This window comes from Carassius auratus, chromosome 35 (genome assembly GCF_003368295.1).
Source record: "Carassius auratus strain Wakin chromosome 35, ASM336829v1, whole genome shotgun sequence".
Lineage (NCBI taxonomy): Eukaryota > Metazoa > Chordata > Actinopteri > Cypriniformes > Cyprinidae > Carassius > Carassius auratus.
In genome coordinates, this window is record NC_039277.1 from 12538418 (window position 1) to 12553081 (window position 14664).

The following is a 14664-nucleotide window of genomic DNA, read 5'->3' on the forward strand; positions in this document are numbered from 1 at the left end:
GCGTAAAGGCCTGTAAACCTAGCAGCCACATAGTTATGCATAAAAAACACATTTAAAAAAACCTTAAAAGCCATAGCAATCTAGAACTCTACACATATTTTCTTGGATATTTTTGGGTAATTGTGTACTTGTACTTGTGCAGACCCATGCATATTATGGAAATCCACATTATTTAAATGCATGTAATTGATCTTTATTAACAGTTCATCCTTGCGGAAGTTTAAAAGTAACATGTTTTGTTATTTATCTATTTTTATCAAAATGCCATAACTCATTCTTCTAGTGAAATGACAGACTTCTCTCTGATGATATGGTAATATGATCAAATTGTTACTAGGGTAAAGAAAAGCATGGAATCATAGTGTAACTGCTTCAAATTGTAGCCTATATAAAAAGCAATACAAGGAAACCGGAAAAACAATTTAAAGGAAAATGACTTTTTCTCATAAAATGGTAATTCAGTATAAATCTCTGAGAAGTGAATGAACAGGCTATCTGCACAGATAGGTAGATGAGCCATTAGAGGGCAGTAGCTGTGTTTAACCACACCTGTCTGTCTCTTTCGGTTTTTATCTTTGCACAAATTTGAAGAATCCACTGAGTCAGCCTTACTTGAAGCCCTTCTGACTTGTTAGCTTGTGCACAAAAGAAACAAAAGGAACTCCAGTGGGATTTATTCCCAAAACACCTCATTCCTTTTTAGCACTCTGGAGGATCTGTCTATTTAGCTCTCCGTCTCTTTCTGTGTTATTTTCTCACTCAGAGTGGGCTTAAACAAAAACATCTGGTTTTTGATAACTTGGCTCCTCTTATTGTCCCGGTGGGACGTATTCTGCTCAGTCGCACGCATTGTTAAACAACAAATGAAAATAAATTTGGCAAGGGATGTTTAAATATGATACCTCATCCTGTCTGCTCACGGAGAAGGATGACAAGGGAGGGTTGTGTGCCAATTAGAATGCAAGCTACACACCTTCGCCCAGATACAGACACACGTTGGTGTGAGAAAATGTGTACTCAGCCAAACAATCATCTGCACAACTCGCCTAATTAGTCAGCACTTTGCTGTTGAAACAGTGTGTGGTGGGACAAAAGGTCTGGGTTTTAATTAACCACTTTGTTAGTGACTCTTAGATTTATAGTAAACATCCTTAGATATTAAAGAGAATATCAGGAGATCAGAGAAGATATGTGAGATGTGAACAAAAAGAAATTTAACTGGATTGAACTGAGCTAGAAGATCCATCCAGAACTTAAATGGTGTAATTGTTATTGGTCAATGGAAACCAACAGCTCAGAAGAAGATCTTGGAAATGGAGGACTATTCTAGGGCTGTTTCAAATGGTGTTTTTGGGAAATCTAAAGCCCCGTCTAGATGAAGCCAACCCATTCTTGCTTTTATGTAGAATCTTAACTGGCATTAAAAGCTATGAAATCTCGGTTACGGGATGGATTTTCAGTCTAGCAGATTTTGGCTTATCCTTTTTTCCCCCCTGTCACCCCAGCTAATATCGCCTTACGTTTTAATAAGATGCTTCGAAGGTGGAGAGGATATTTGGGAAATTAGGCATTTTGAGGAAGTTCACTCTAAATCTCCTAATTTCTGACGGGCCACACTAATTTCCAGAGCTCATCCATATGGACTCCACCCTACGAGAGTTTAGTTATTTGCTTGAATAGCGGATACATGGTTGACACTTTTATGCGATCCGTGTTGTCGTGTTCCTTACTGGAGCGCTTTCAAGCGTCAGGGCTCTGATCTTTAATTCATATGCCAAAACCGCTTTTAGCATTGCTGCCATCAAACAGAATGAGTCTGTTTCAGTAAATTTAGCTCCTGGTTTAGAAGCATGTAATGAGATGATGTTTTATGTGCCTGATCTAAAAACTGAACCATTTTAATTTTGGGGCCAGGTCATTTCCGCAGAATTTTCTTGGCCCAAAACTTGAAAGATTGGTTCAGTATTACAGTATTTAAGCCCTATATAGCACAGAAAGGAAATTCCCTCGTTCCATTGCGTTAACAATAATGAAGTGGATGTCAATGGGCCAAGGCATTACAGAGGGTTTTGCTTTTGTTAAAGTGCCTCGTATTTAATTTGCTTGTTTTTGCAAATAATTTAATTTTGCTGTAATTGATGCTGTCAAGTCAAGACTAGTAGATAATGATAATAAATTAAAAAATAAATGCAGAAATGAGAAAATATAAAAAAAATTTAATCTAATTTAAAAATAAAAAAAATTGGTTGCTTCGGCCAGGCAATAACATAAACTAATAATAAATAAAAGGGGCGGAAGGCCAATGAAAACCAATCCGAACCTAGTGATTTGCATAATTCTGTGGACAAAATGGTCCGTCTGAATCATGGAATACATGGTTTTGTGTATTTATTTGCATAGAAAATGAAATGTTCCAAAACAGGAGTTTTTCATGATGCAGACTGATCCTTTCATCCATGGAATTCTGAGGACAAAATGTCCAAATTACATGACGTTATCTTAAATTTGCAAGATGTAAACTCATAATTACAATAAATGAAGTTAGAATTGTTTGCTATAAATAAGAAAAATTCTAACATTATAAAATGGTAACTCAAAATTTTGAGATAAACTCATAATTGAAAAAAAGGAGAAAAAAAAGTTAGAATTCTAAGATATAGACTCAGAATTGTGAGAAATATAGTCCTAATTGTGAGATTAAAAAGTTGTGATTTATATATTTTCTTTAGGCTTTTTTTTTTCTGTTGTTGAAATGGGCTTCCATAAAGAACTCTTTGCTACCTCATCTTTAAAACTTTTACATATGCTTGGCTGAGTGAGCGGTGTGAATACTGAATGCCTGTTTCTACTTCCTGTCCTCTTCTACAGTGGTACATGATCAGCATAGTCCACATCTACAACCGTTGGAGGAATAGTGAGATCCGGTGCTATGTCAACGGCCAGCTGGTTTCCTACGGTGACATGGCATGGCACGTCAACACCAATGATGTAAGTGTTTGTGCGGCTAGCAGCTTTCCCCATCTTTCCAGTGCTTTTACATTCTTATTCATTTTCATAAACAGCCTCAAGAAGCACATGATCATCTCAGCATTGCCAAAATCAACTTTTTTTTCTTCCTCATAAGTCCAAATGATGCAATTAGATAAGCACTTGTCTCTGTAGATCAAAGGAATATAGATTAGCCATACTACATCTTTTTTCCTTAGGCAAACCTTTATAGTGCATTGCATATAAACTAGCTTTAATAATTCAGAACAAGATGACCAGAAGATAACAAGTAAACAGCTCCAGAGGGCCTTTTCAGAAAACTCTCAAACAGTTGAACTGATAAAAAGCTCTACTTGTGGTATCTTTATCTTTATTCTGGATGTTCTCCTCTTCCTCTCTCCCTTCCTGCAGAGTTATGATAAATGTTTCCTGGGCTCTTCAGAGACTGCGGATGCTAACCGAGTGTTCTGTGGGCAGCTCGGAGCCGTCTACGTCTTCAGTGAAGCACTGAACCCTGCACAGATCTTTGCCATTCATCAGCTCGGGCCTGGATATAAGGTATAAATCCTGAGATCACTTTTGAGAGAGTCTGAATGTTCATTGGTTGTACAGGTTATGCAGCTGTGGGATATTCTTCCACCTTTGCTGCTCGATTGTTGAAGTACAAAGTTGGCATTTTGTGTTTGACTGAACATTCTGTACTGAGATCATTCAGATTGATTAGTTCTGACACATAAAAACGCTCTTCCTGAACTCTACCTCAGTGTCTGCCGTCTACACAGACTCTTACTCTCTACGGTAGTGTGTGTATTAAAATTAAACCTCTTAAGTGATTTGAATGCACCACTCGAATGTGGCATCTCAGATGAAGACAAAGGATGATTTTGTGTTGTTATTGTTAACTGCAACTAAAACTATTCAAATTGTTATCTGAAGCAAAGCTGAAATAAAATAAAACATGAATATTAGATGAAAAACTTGCAAGAAATGTTGTTGCCTTGGCTATTAACTGAAGTTCCAAAATGACTAAAATTAAAACTCACAATAATTTTAAGAGAAATGGAAATTGAAAAAATAGTAATAATAAAACTGACAGAAGCACATAACAAAATTACTAAAAAAGACTAAACTTACTAAAAATACTATTATAGTACATGTAATACTAAAATAAAACTGGGATAATTCAGTAGAGTTGGCATTTGCCCATATTGCTAAACTAATGATGCAATATGCTGCAAAAATTTATTACAAAAAGAAATTATGGAGCTATTCTATACTGTCAACTGTCGGTATTGAATGGAGTATGAAGGTTCATATGAATGTAGTGCTTTGACTTTGTTTCCTATCTTGGATGTTTTGTTTGAAGCATTGCATTCTGGGACTGTTTTATCTGCAAAGAGTACATGCAATGGTAATTTCAGGATTTCATAAACTCTAAGAATATGAAATTTCAAAAGTGTGATTTCCATGCCTGGAAATGTACTGGAAATGTGTCAAATTTTCAAAGGTCAAGGAAACTTCACGAAAGTTTTTCTAGTTATACTCATTTTTTTATTTCTTTGAATAGAAATTACACTTTGTGACTGTTATCTGTTGCCAAAACTTTAGAAAAGCTGTCAGGAGGAATATGAACTATAGAGCGAATATGTTTTAGCTTCCAGATGGACTGATGAGAAGCGGTACACGCTGACTGTTGTGTTATGTTTCAGTTTTCTGTGAGTATTTGAGTGAACGGACATTGGGGCGGTCCGTGTCTAAGCCTGAGACAACCCTTCCTGAAACATGGGCTATGCTAAAGTACTTTCTCATTACACCGGCTCTATATTCCCCTGACAGATCTGTTAATAATACCTGATGTTCTTCTCTCTTCTCTCTTTCTCGTTCATTAACCTGACTCTCACCTCTCAGACGCACGTGGGGCTGATTGCTGCTTCTGCTTCATGGCCTAAAGTGTTTATGCTAAAGCAGCACTTGACATAAATGAGCCCTTAAAAAATCCCTTCTCAGTACAAAAACTGGAAGAAGAGAGGAGGATAGATGGGTGATATTAGTCGCTGTCTTGTCTTTCTGGTTGACCAAGTAATGGCTGTTTCAGAGAGGAGCATTGAGCGGAAATCCAAGCCATCAAGTTTGATTTTTCTCCCTTAACTAAAAAAAAATCAGCTGCAGAAGTTTTCTCTCCAGCCAAGCATGAGACTCTCTAATTTAAGATAAAGCTCTCAGGGAGCATGCGGACAGGGTTTGTTTACCCAGGTCAGATGATGTGACGATTATAAGCAGGGGTGCACATAAGTGGTCCGTAGGTCCGCATGCGCGACTAAAATAAAAAAATGCGTTATATAAATGTTCTGACAGCGCATTTGCGTACCGACCATAGACTGTAAAACAATATAGGGACCAACATGGTTGACAGCTGTTAATACACAATTACCATTTTAGATCACAAACTGTACTATATAAATTTTATTTTCAACCTTAAAGCATAAATCATGCCGTTTTCAAAGCACAATGCAAAACTGTGACATTCATCCACTGACGCTCTTTAATCAGCAGCGGTGCTAAATCAGGAAGCGCGTATACTTACTAGCCAGCAACCTGCCAAAATAAAAGCCTGCTGATTTTAAGTTTGAATATGATGAAAACGCTTTTGTTTATTTATTTTTAGACGCTTTTATCCAAAGAGACATAAAATTGGGGAATGCATAAAGCGATTCTTCTTAAAGATGCAAACAAAGAGGTAGTAGTAAATATTAGCATTTTATTTTTAAGTTTACTATAAAATAAATGTATTCGTATTTAACGCTAGGACTGCCTTTTATTTTTAATGATATCATCACACACTATAATTTAGTTTATTGACTATTATTTTATACAAAAAAACTAAATAAATAAAGTGCAATAATATTATAACTATTATTAATTCATTTTTTATAGTTATATTTAATGGGTCACGCTATATGCGGTGTGAGGACCAAACCAAATCTCCAGGTCCTCTTATGAGATCCAGACTGAATAAATGATTTGCTCCCCTGATTATAAGCAGCTTTTGTGTACTTGAGTCAGATGATGTTGTGGTACATTACAGCTAAACAGACGATGATGATGAACCCCATCTCTCAGTGCTGATATCGCTGTTGTTTTTGCATCAGGCAAAGCTCAGCTTGTTTAGGCTGCTGGTAAAGCTTGTGTATGTGCACTGTATTTTACTTCTTGGATTAAAATATGAATTTGAATTTAAAATGGATTTAATGATGGTTGTTTAAAATGTATCTAAACATATTGAATATCACCATTAAAAATTTAGATATGAAAAAAATATTTGACATGCAGCCTTTTAGGATAGTCAGGTTGTTAACAAGATTGTGATTATGAGCCCAACCACCAAGTTAAAGAGAGATTATGAGTTCATTAGGCAGTGTTCATTCTTCATTAAATCGGAGTATAAATGAAAGCATACTCTCCTTCTCTGTTTCTCTCTATTTTGGCACAAAGAGTTAACCTCATCTGGATTATTGAGGGATCCTTAATTGTTAATCCATGTACCCACATGACTAAAAGTTCCTCTGCGCCTGATTGCAGCTCACTCCAGCTATAGAAGAAAAATAGAAGAAGAAAGAGTGGATTATTCATGGGCTGTGTGTATGTGTTTTTGTGTTTGTCTGATGAGTGTGTGAAGCTCTGATGAGACCTGATGTATGCAAGGAATATTTTACATTATTGATATAAAACTTGATGTGGATTTTTTTATGTAATCATCATTTACAGTTCTTGTTAAGCCACTGCTTTATTTTTACTCACTAGTACAAGTTAACCATGTGCATGAAAACATGGGAATGCAACAAGGCTGCATTTATTGGATTAAAATATAGCAAAACATTTTTGTTTTGAAATATTATTAGAATTTTATATAATATTATATAATATTATAATTGTTAAAATGTCATTTTTTTGCTGTGATGCAAAGCTGAATTTACAGCATAATTAATCCAGTTTTCAGTGTCACATCATCCTTCAGAAATCATTCTAATATGCTGATTTGGAGCTTAGAAATGTATTTACTGTATTTACTAAAAGTATGCAGCATGTAGCAATAAAGGTGGCAGATACTAGAAACAATATGCAATATTTCTGTAACATGACCTCATTGCATGTTCAGTTCATCCTCTTGTATATGAAACAGTTTGTATTATGCAAAGATGAAATTTCAAGCAGTAGTATGCTACACTCTTGTCACATGACCTCAGTCGATTGCATGATGGTACAAACAATCTGATGAATAGCAATCTTGCATTGTCAATTTAATCTGTGAAAATGTCAACTTTTGGGAGTCTGATGAAATAATGAGTCAGGAATGGTAGGAATTATTGCTTGGTCAAACTTGAAATAAAGGTCAAGTGTAGTGCAGCGCATTGCATTCTGGGATTTAATGTATTCTCAGTTATTTAAATATATATAATATATATAAACAAATATAGCAGGGCATTCATGCATACATAATTTACAGGTGAAAACATAGCACACATGCTGAATGCAGACATAGTACACATAATGCATAATACAAAACTAGTATAAATAGAATGATAGCATGCCATGCAGAGTCATATGAAGCCAATTTTTTACATGCATGTGTGTCTAAAGGTCATTTGTGTCCTTACCTGTCTGTTTGTCTGTGAAAGTCTGGGTGTCAGTGTGTGTTGCTGCTGTGGTCTCTGTACCAGAGGAAGTCCAGATGTCTGGTCAGCATGTGACAGCCAACAAGCTGCTCTCTGGCTGTGCGTTGCCGTTGTAATTAGCATGTGAGGTATGGGGCACTTGGCATTGTCAAAAACAGAGCCGTCTGGACCGGCGACTTCGTGTGTGTGTGTGTTTCTAAATTATATAGATTACGAGAGTGTATGAAAACTCTTCTTAATTCCAGTGCTGTTAGTCTCTGTCTCTGCCGCTGGGGCAGCTGTCCTCTCATGGGATTGCAAGGAGCAAAAGAGAGAGAGACAGCAAGGGATAAGTGTGCTAGCTTTGCAGCATGGACTATGAGCCATAGGCTGTGTCGAAGCAGTGACCCGTTTCCCAGACAGCTGCTTGAGTTTGCCGGTGCTCCTGTGTCCTCTGTGATGGAGAAGATGAATGCCATGTGAATGTGCCGGAACGCTAGGCTAAATTACATATTGTGCTCATGCCGACTGACTGCATGACCATGTTAATGGTCTCTTTCTCAATTTGCATAGTGTTTGTGATACTGAACTGCTTTTTATTGGATGTTCTCAGGTTGGTCAATAATAGAGATGATTCCTGTTGGTGGATTTGATCATCATAAAACAACCAGCTAGTCAAATAGTCAGTGCAGTGTTATATATTTGTATACTGTTTGTTTATTGTGTAAATAGTTTTTGTATTTTATATTTTATATTTAAAATTTTAGTTTTGATGCTTTAATTAGCATGCTAACGGCATGCTGTACTTTAGATGTTATTTATTTTTATGTTTCAACATCAGCAAAGAAAGTTGTATTTGAGAAAAATGTTAGTATATTTTCGTGAAACTTTTATGAAAACATTTATCATACATTTGTATATTTTTTTAGTTTTGATGCTTTAATGAGTGTGCTTCTAGTATGCTGTGCTTTAGCTTTTAGACTCTGCACGATAGACCCTCTCGTGCTGTTCTTAATAATGTTCATAAATAACAGAAGGATAGGATGTGTTCCTGTTTCGAGAGCTAGTTAAACTTAAACTAATTGTGTATATGTGTGTGTATTTTGGTCTGGGGTGCAGGGGTGAGGCAGGGTCTGATAGATCAGGTTAGATGCTGCGTTCAGTGCCAGTCAGTGTGTTGCTAAGTGGACACATTGGCAGCAGGCCTGAGGAAGCTGCAGTGAATCACAGTGCCAGTGCAAGGGTTTATTTGCATCTTACAGTTTTTAAAAATTGCTCTGTGTGTGTGACAGTTTATGCTGCTCTCATTTCTAATGCGTCTGTCCTTTCTGCTCAGAAATCCTGCTGTAGGCTCATGGGGCAATTAGATGTTACAGATATTACTACTAGATATATTATGATTTATTTTACGGTTTATTGTGTATTTACTAGTGTTTAATTATTTATTGCAACACTGTCGAATAGCACACAATAAGACTTAATACATATATAATGGGGTAAATGTGGTCAGTTTTGATGTTATATGTCTTTAAATTAAAATATTATTCCCATGACCCTGCATAAGTTAAAAATAGGTGGATGGATGTGTTTATTGCATCCTACATTTTTTCCTAAATTGCACATTGACTTTACATTTTAAATGTATTTGTCTAAAACACTTCCATAAACGCAGTTCACTGCGTTATATACTGAGAAAAAAATATCTCTGAGCATTCTGTACTGTATACATAATCTTGTGGGAAAAAAAGCAAATCAAATGGTGAGTTTAAATTCCTGTCATGCACGGTCAGGAAATGCTGCATGATCTTATGCAAGTCCCCGATTCGCTCCCTCAGTTGAGTAGATCACTAGTGGCACAAAGTGCTTTACTTGAGAGATTTTTTTGCAGATACATGCACATTTACACACACATACACACTCACATTAATGTTTAACACCATTAGTGAAATGGCACATTTCTGTAGCCAGAGCTTCATTAACATAATGTACGCCAGTGTGTCTGGCTGCTCTGCGCCTCAGTAATTAACGCTTTGTTGTTATTATTATTATTATCAGTACTCTATGATGTGGCCGAGTCCCTGGTGCTTTCCACGAGTCTGCTGCCAAGAGAGACTGAAAGAGAAGCAAAATTTGAGAGAACTTCTTTTGAAGGATGTGTTCACTTCTTTTGTGTTTCTCTGTCTTTACAGAGCACGTTTAAGTTCAAGTCAGAAAGCGACATCCACCTGGCCGAGCACCATAAGCAGGTTATGTATGACGGGAAGTTGGCCAGCAGCATTGCCTTCACCTACAACGCTAAAGCCACCGACGCACAGCTGTGCCTGGAGTCCTCGCCCAGGGAAAACCCCTCCATATTTGTGCACTCGCCACATGCCCTGATGCTGCAGGTTGCTTTTTACTCTCACACACAACATATCATGTGTATCTCTGCTGTTTAGTGATTACTGGGGGAAAAATGGGCTACAAAACTGAAAAAATATTTACCGTATTTTTCGGACTATCAGTCGCACCTGACTATAAGTCGCATCAGTCCAAAAATACGTCATGATGAGGAAAAAAAAAACATATATTAGTCGCACTGGACTATAAGTCGCATTTATTTAGAACCAAGAGAAAACATTACCGTCTACAGCCGCGAGAGGGCGCTCTATGTCTTCAGTGTAGACTACAGGAGCACTGAGCAGCATAGAGCGCCCTCTGGCAGCTGTAGACGGTAATGTTTTCTCTTGAGTCATTTTTAGTTCATTTCTCTCGGTTCATTTCAAATTAATTTTGATAAATAAGTCGCACCTGACTATAAGTCGCAGGACCAGCCAAACTATAAAAAAAAGTGTGACTTATAGTCCGGAAAATACTGTATGTAAGGTATGCGAAAAGTGTTTTGATATAAAAAAAAACATATTCTATTTAATCACCCATGTATTAAATGAATTTGCTGTTTTTTCATTGCCTACTTAAAATGAGGCCATTTAGTTAAAAATCACAACTAATATCTTTATAAGGGTGATGACGTTGACGTATCATGGTTGTAACAGAAAATATATGCACATATTGTGAGGCAACATGCAGCTTATTATCATCATACAACCAATTATAATTGTATACTGTATAGATGATGCATTATGACCATCTATGAATGTTTGCAAGTGTGCATTTTTGCTCGTGTATGCAGGATGTGAAGGCCATCGTCACTCACTCCATCCACAGCGCCATCCACTCTATTGGAGGAATCCAGGTTCTCTTCCCACTTTTCTCACAGTTGGATTACAGGCAACCCAATGACAGCCCTGTGGAGACGACTGTCTGGTGAGTATTGAAATTGATGCTATTTATAAAAAAGAGGTTCAAAAGAGGTACAAAAGAGGATTTTTCAGAAACCTGTTTGAAAACAGTAAATATTTGCATTGTAAATGTTACAGTAATGTCTGCTTTGCCCTCTCTAGGCCCTAAGTCCAAAGCTTCTAGTCTTCTAGTCCTGTAAATAGAGTGTGACGGAGAGAGCATGGGATTTTGAGAGATTTATACCATTTTTGTTCAGATAGACTCTCGGATTCAGAGAGACCCCTCAAAGTAGTTTGGCCTCAGACTCATTTCTCAGGTCATTGTGTAGTTCTGCTCATTGAGTAGTGAGCTGGCAGGCATAATCAGCGGAGCAGAAATCTGTGGGGTATTGATCAGTGGTAATGTTCCCCGCTGGGAGTTATTGTCTGTGGGGAGATGGGTGAGGTCATCGGCCCATCCTTCAGCTTATGGCAGTTTAGAAATAGAAACTGAGACACTGAGGATTTCATCTGCAATCGCACTGTTTCAACTATGTCATTTAAGAAACTACTACAATTCGTGTTTGCTAGAATAACGATATTGCTTCTAGGAAGGAGAACCATCAGTGTGTGTGTGTGTGTGTGTGTGTGCGCGCGTGTGCATTTTTTTTTGCCCTTGAGGTGTCCTTAAACATTTGGCTACCATAAGAAATGTGCACTCTTAAAAATAAAGGTTCTTTAATGGCATTGATGGTCATATGAAAAACCTTTAACATCCTTGGAATATTGATAAACAATTCTTTAGATTATAAAATGTTCTTCACACTAAGAAAAAATTGTCATTTTATGAAACCACTTTTTTAAAATATATAAAACCCTAATGCTTTGTATCCTGATCCCATTCTCTCACAAATGCTACATATTTAAATGTGTTTATATATATAACATTTTCTTTCTTTTATTTATTTATTTTTTTTCTTGCAGTGCCACTCTCCTTGCTTTTCTAGTGGAGTTGTTGAAGAGTTCAGTGGCCATGCAAGAGCAGATGTTGGGTGGAAAAGGCTTCCTTGTTATTGGTTATTTACTGGAGAAGGTAAGACAGTCAACCACTGTTTTTTTTTTTTTATTATTATTAATAAAAGTCAGTTTATCATAAATTAGAAGTTGTCTTTGGCCAAAATTGTGTCAGATTGTGTCCAGATCGCATTGTGGCCCTATCCCATAACCAAACTTTTCTGTCCTCTAGTTTCTATAAGTTAATAAAGCATGTCAAAAGCCTGAAACACTCTGTCTCACAACACAAAGGCTCTCACTTTCTCTGTCTGAAACTTGTCTCTCTCTCTCTCTCTCTCTCTTTCTCTCCCTCTCTCTCCATTAGTCTTCTCGGATGCACATCACCAGGGCAGTTTTGGAGCAGTTTCTGTCATTTGCCAAGTATCTAGATGGGTTGACTCACGGAGCTCCTTTACTGAAGCAGCTGTGTGATCACGTTTTGTTTAATGCTGCCATCTGGATCCATACACCAGCTAAGGTGAGCTTGTACTGCTAGAAATGTAAAGATAAAAAAATATATATATTTCAAAATATTGAAGTAGTTGATTTTCAGAGGATCAATTTTAATTACATCTTTCAAATTAATATAATTGGATTTTTCCCATTTGCTTCAGTAAGAGAAACTGCAATATATTTAATATATAGTGGCCCATGGACCCACCACCAAAAGACCCTTTATAAGAGTATGAGTGTAAATGAGATTCTGACCCAAGCAGTCAGCTTACATTATGCACTTGTGTACTGCACAGAGCATATGCTCCTAATATTTCTGTGTGCGTAAACTTTGCATTCAAAGGCACTTGATCCTCAAATTTAGGGGGAAAAAAGCATAGAGGCTCGGTTATTAGATAATGACCTAGGAAACATGACCGCAGGAAGAAACGATCGTCCGCTTTTGTTCCCTCACCCGTCCACACAGAGGAGTGAATATCCTGCAGCCCTTTATGATAGAGAGAATGAAGAAACATCCAGAGGGGATGAAAAATAGAAAGATGAAGTGAAGGCTTGAGTGCAAGAAGCAGATACAGTATGTGAAATATTACTGCTATGTAGAAAGAAAAAGTCATGCTATAAATAAGCCTGTTCAGTTTGAGGCAGATTTCAAACTTTTCAAAAAAGGAATTTGTTAAAAAAATAAAACACTCATAACACCATAGCAGACACATAGCGGTGAACTTTGCTCAGGCACTGCTTATATTTTCAGTAGAACATGTAAAAAGCCTAGTGTATTCAACTTTTCATTGTGAGGTCCTGGTTTTCTTGCTTTATCTTTGAACTGCTTGCGTATAAAGCTGTAATTTAGTTACGGTGGAAATGTCCCTGTGATATTGACCCGAATCAGCAGGCTGGGTCAAACATGAGATTAAACACACTGATAAAACACAGCAACCTCATTAAGCCTGAGCCTAATTAGCATGTCCATGTTGATCAGTGTAAGAAATGGCTGTGTGTAAACGTGGGATACACATGGGACGGCTTCATAGAATGGCTTTTTACACAGAAACACAGGAACAACTTTGTAAAAGGGAACAATCGAACTCGGATGTACTGTGTTTTTCATATTTATTTATTTACTGACACGTGAAAGGATTGTCAGTTGCTTTAGCCAAAGGAACAGTGGCGTAATATTCAGTAACGTTATTCAGCAAGGATGTTTGAATGATAAAAAGTGAGAGTAAACACATTCATAATGTTACAAACATTGTCAATTTCAACTTTACAATAATTAAATTATTGTAATTATTGAATTGTCTTTATTTTTGATTAAATAAATGCAGCCTTGTTTAGCATAACTTTTTTCAAAAACATTTTAAAAATCCTACCGACCCGAGACTTTTGATTGGTAGTGAAGTAGAGGATTATATTTCGAGGTGTTAGCACTGTTTAGTGTATTATTGCTTTAAATATATTTATTTTATTATATATATATATATATATATATATATATATATATATAATTAAATTCATATTCATTATTAAAAAAATCTATTGTAATATTAAAGACAAAATATTCATTAAAATCTTGTTTTATTACACAAATTATTTTATTAAGTATTTAATTAAATATCTTCCTTCTGCTAGATAATATATTCCATGAAGTAGACTAACTGTACCATTTCGAGATACCAACTTGTAGAACTCATAATTACAATTCGTAAATTGGGAATTTTCTGGGATCTATGACGTGTACCATGTGACCACTGTACCACCTCAGATTCATTCATGTTTATTTAGGTGTTGGTAGTGTTGCAATAGAAATGGTTCCGATTAGAATGTCACATGTTGTCATCTTGAAATGATCATAATTATGACAAGGCATGAATGCAGCATATGTATTTAAGTATGGCGTTGACTCTGTATTGGCCAATCAGAATCTGGTTACAACCACTGATCTAGATCAGTTACAACCCTCTCAGCCCATTTTAAATCATGTAATCCACTGTGTCTCAGGTTCAGCTTTCCCTCTACACGTACCTGTCGGCAGAATTCATTGGCACTGCCACCATCTACAGCACCATCCGTAGAGTGGGCACCGTCCTGCAGCTCATGCACACCCTCAAGTACTACTACTGGGCCAGCAACCCCATGGAAAGTAGCGGTATCACCCCTAAAGGCCTAGGTGAGTCCTCAAACATGTCTATTATTTTCTAGATTCACCATCTTGTAAACTTTACGTCATACTGTACAGAATAGTTACATTGATCAGAAGC

At 36.7% G+C, this 14664-nt stretch overlaps 1 protein-coding gene across 11 annotated transcripts in view; it reads left to right on the plus strand.

The window, feature by feature from the left end:
• LOC113054445 (neurobeachin) overlaps positions 1-14664 on the plus strand; it is a 116857-nt gene that overhangs the window by 65673 nt on the left and 36520 nt on the right. For all 11 annotated transcript variants that reach the window (XM_026220010.1, XM_026220018.1, XM_026220019.1 and 8 more), the window contains exons 7-13: positions 2869-2988; positions 3400-3546; positions 9830-10027; positions 10813-10946; positions 11885-11993; positions 12279-12431; positions 14405-14573. In XM_026220010.1, coding sequence (XP_026075795.1) covers positions 2869-2988; positions 3400-3546; positions 9830-10027; positions 10813-10946; positions 11885-11993; positions 12279-12431; positions 14405-14573 — 1030 coding nt within the window. The remainder of the gene's footprint in view (positions 1-2868; positions 2989-3399; positions 3547-9829; positions 10028-10812; positions 10947-11884; positions 11994-12278; positions 12432-14404; positions 14574-14664) is intronic.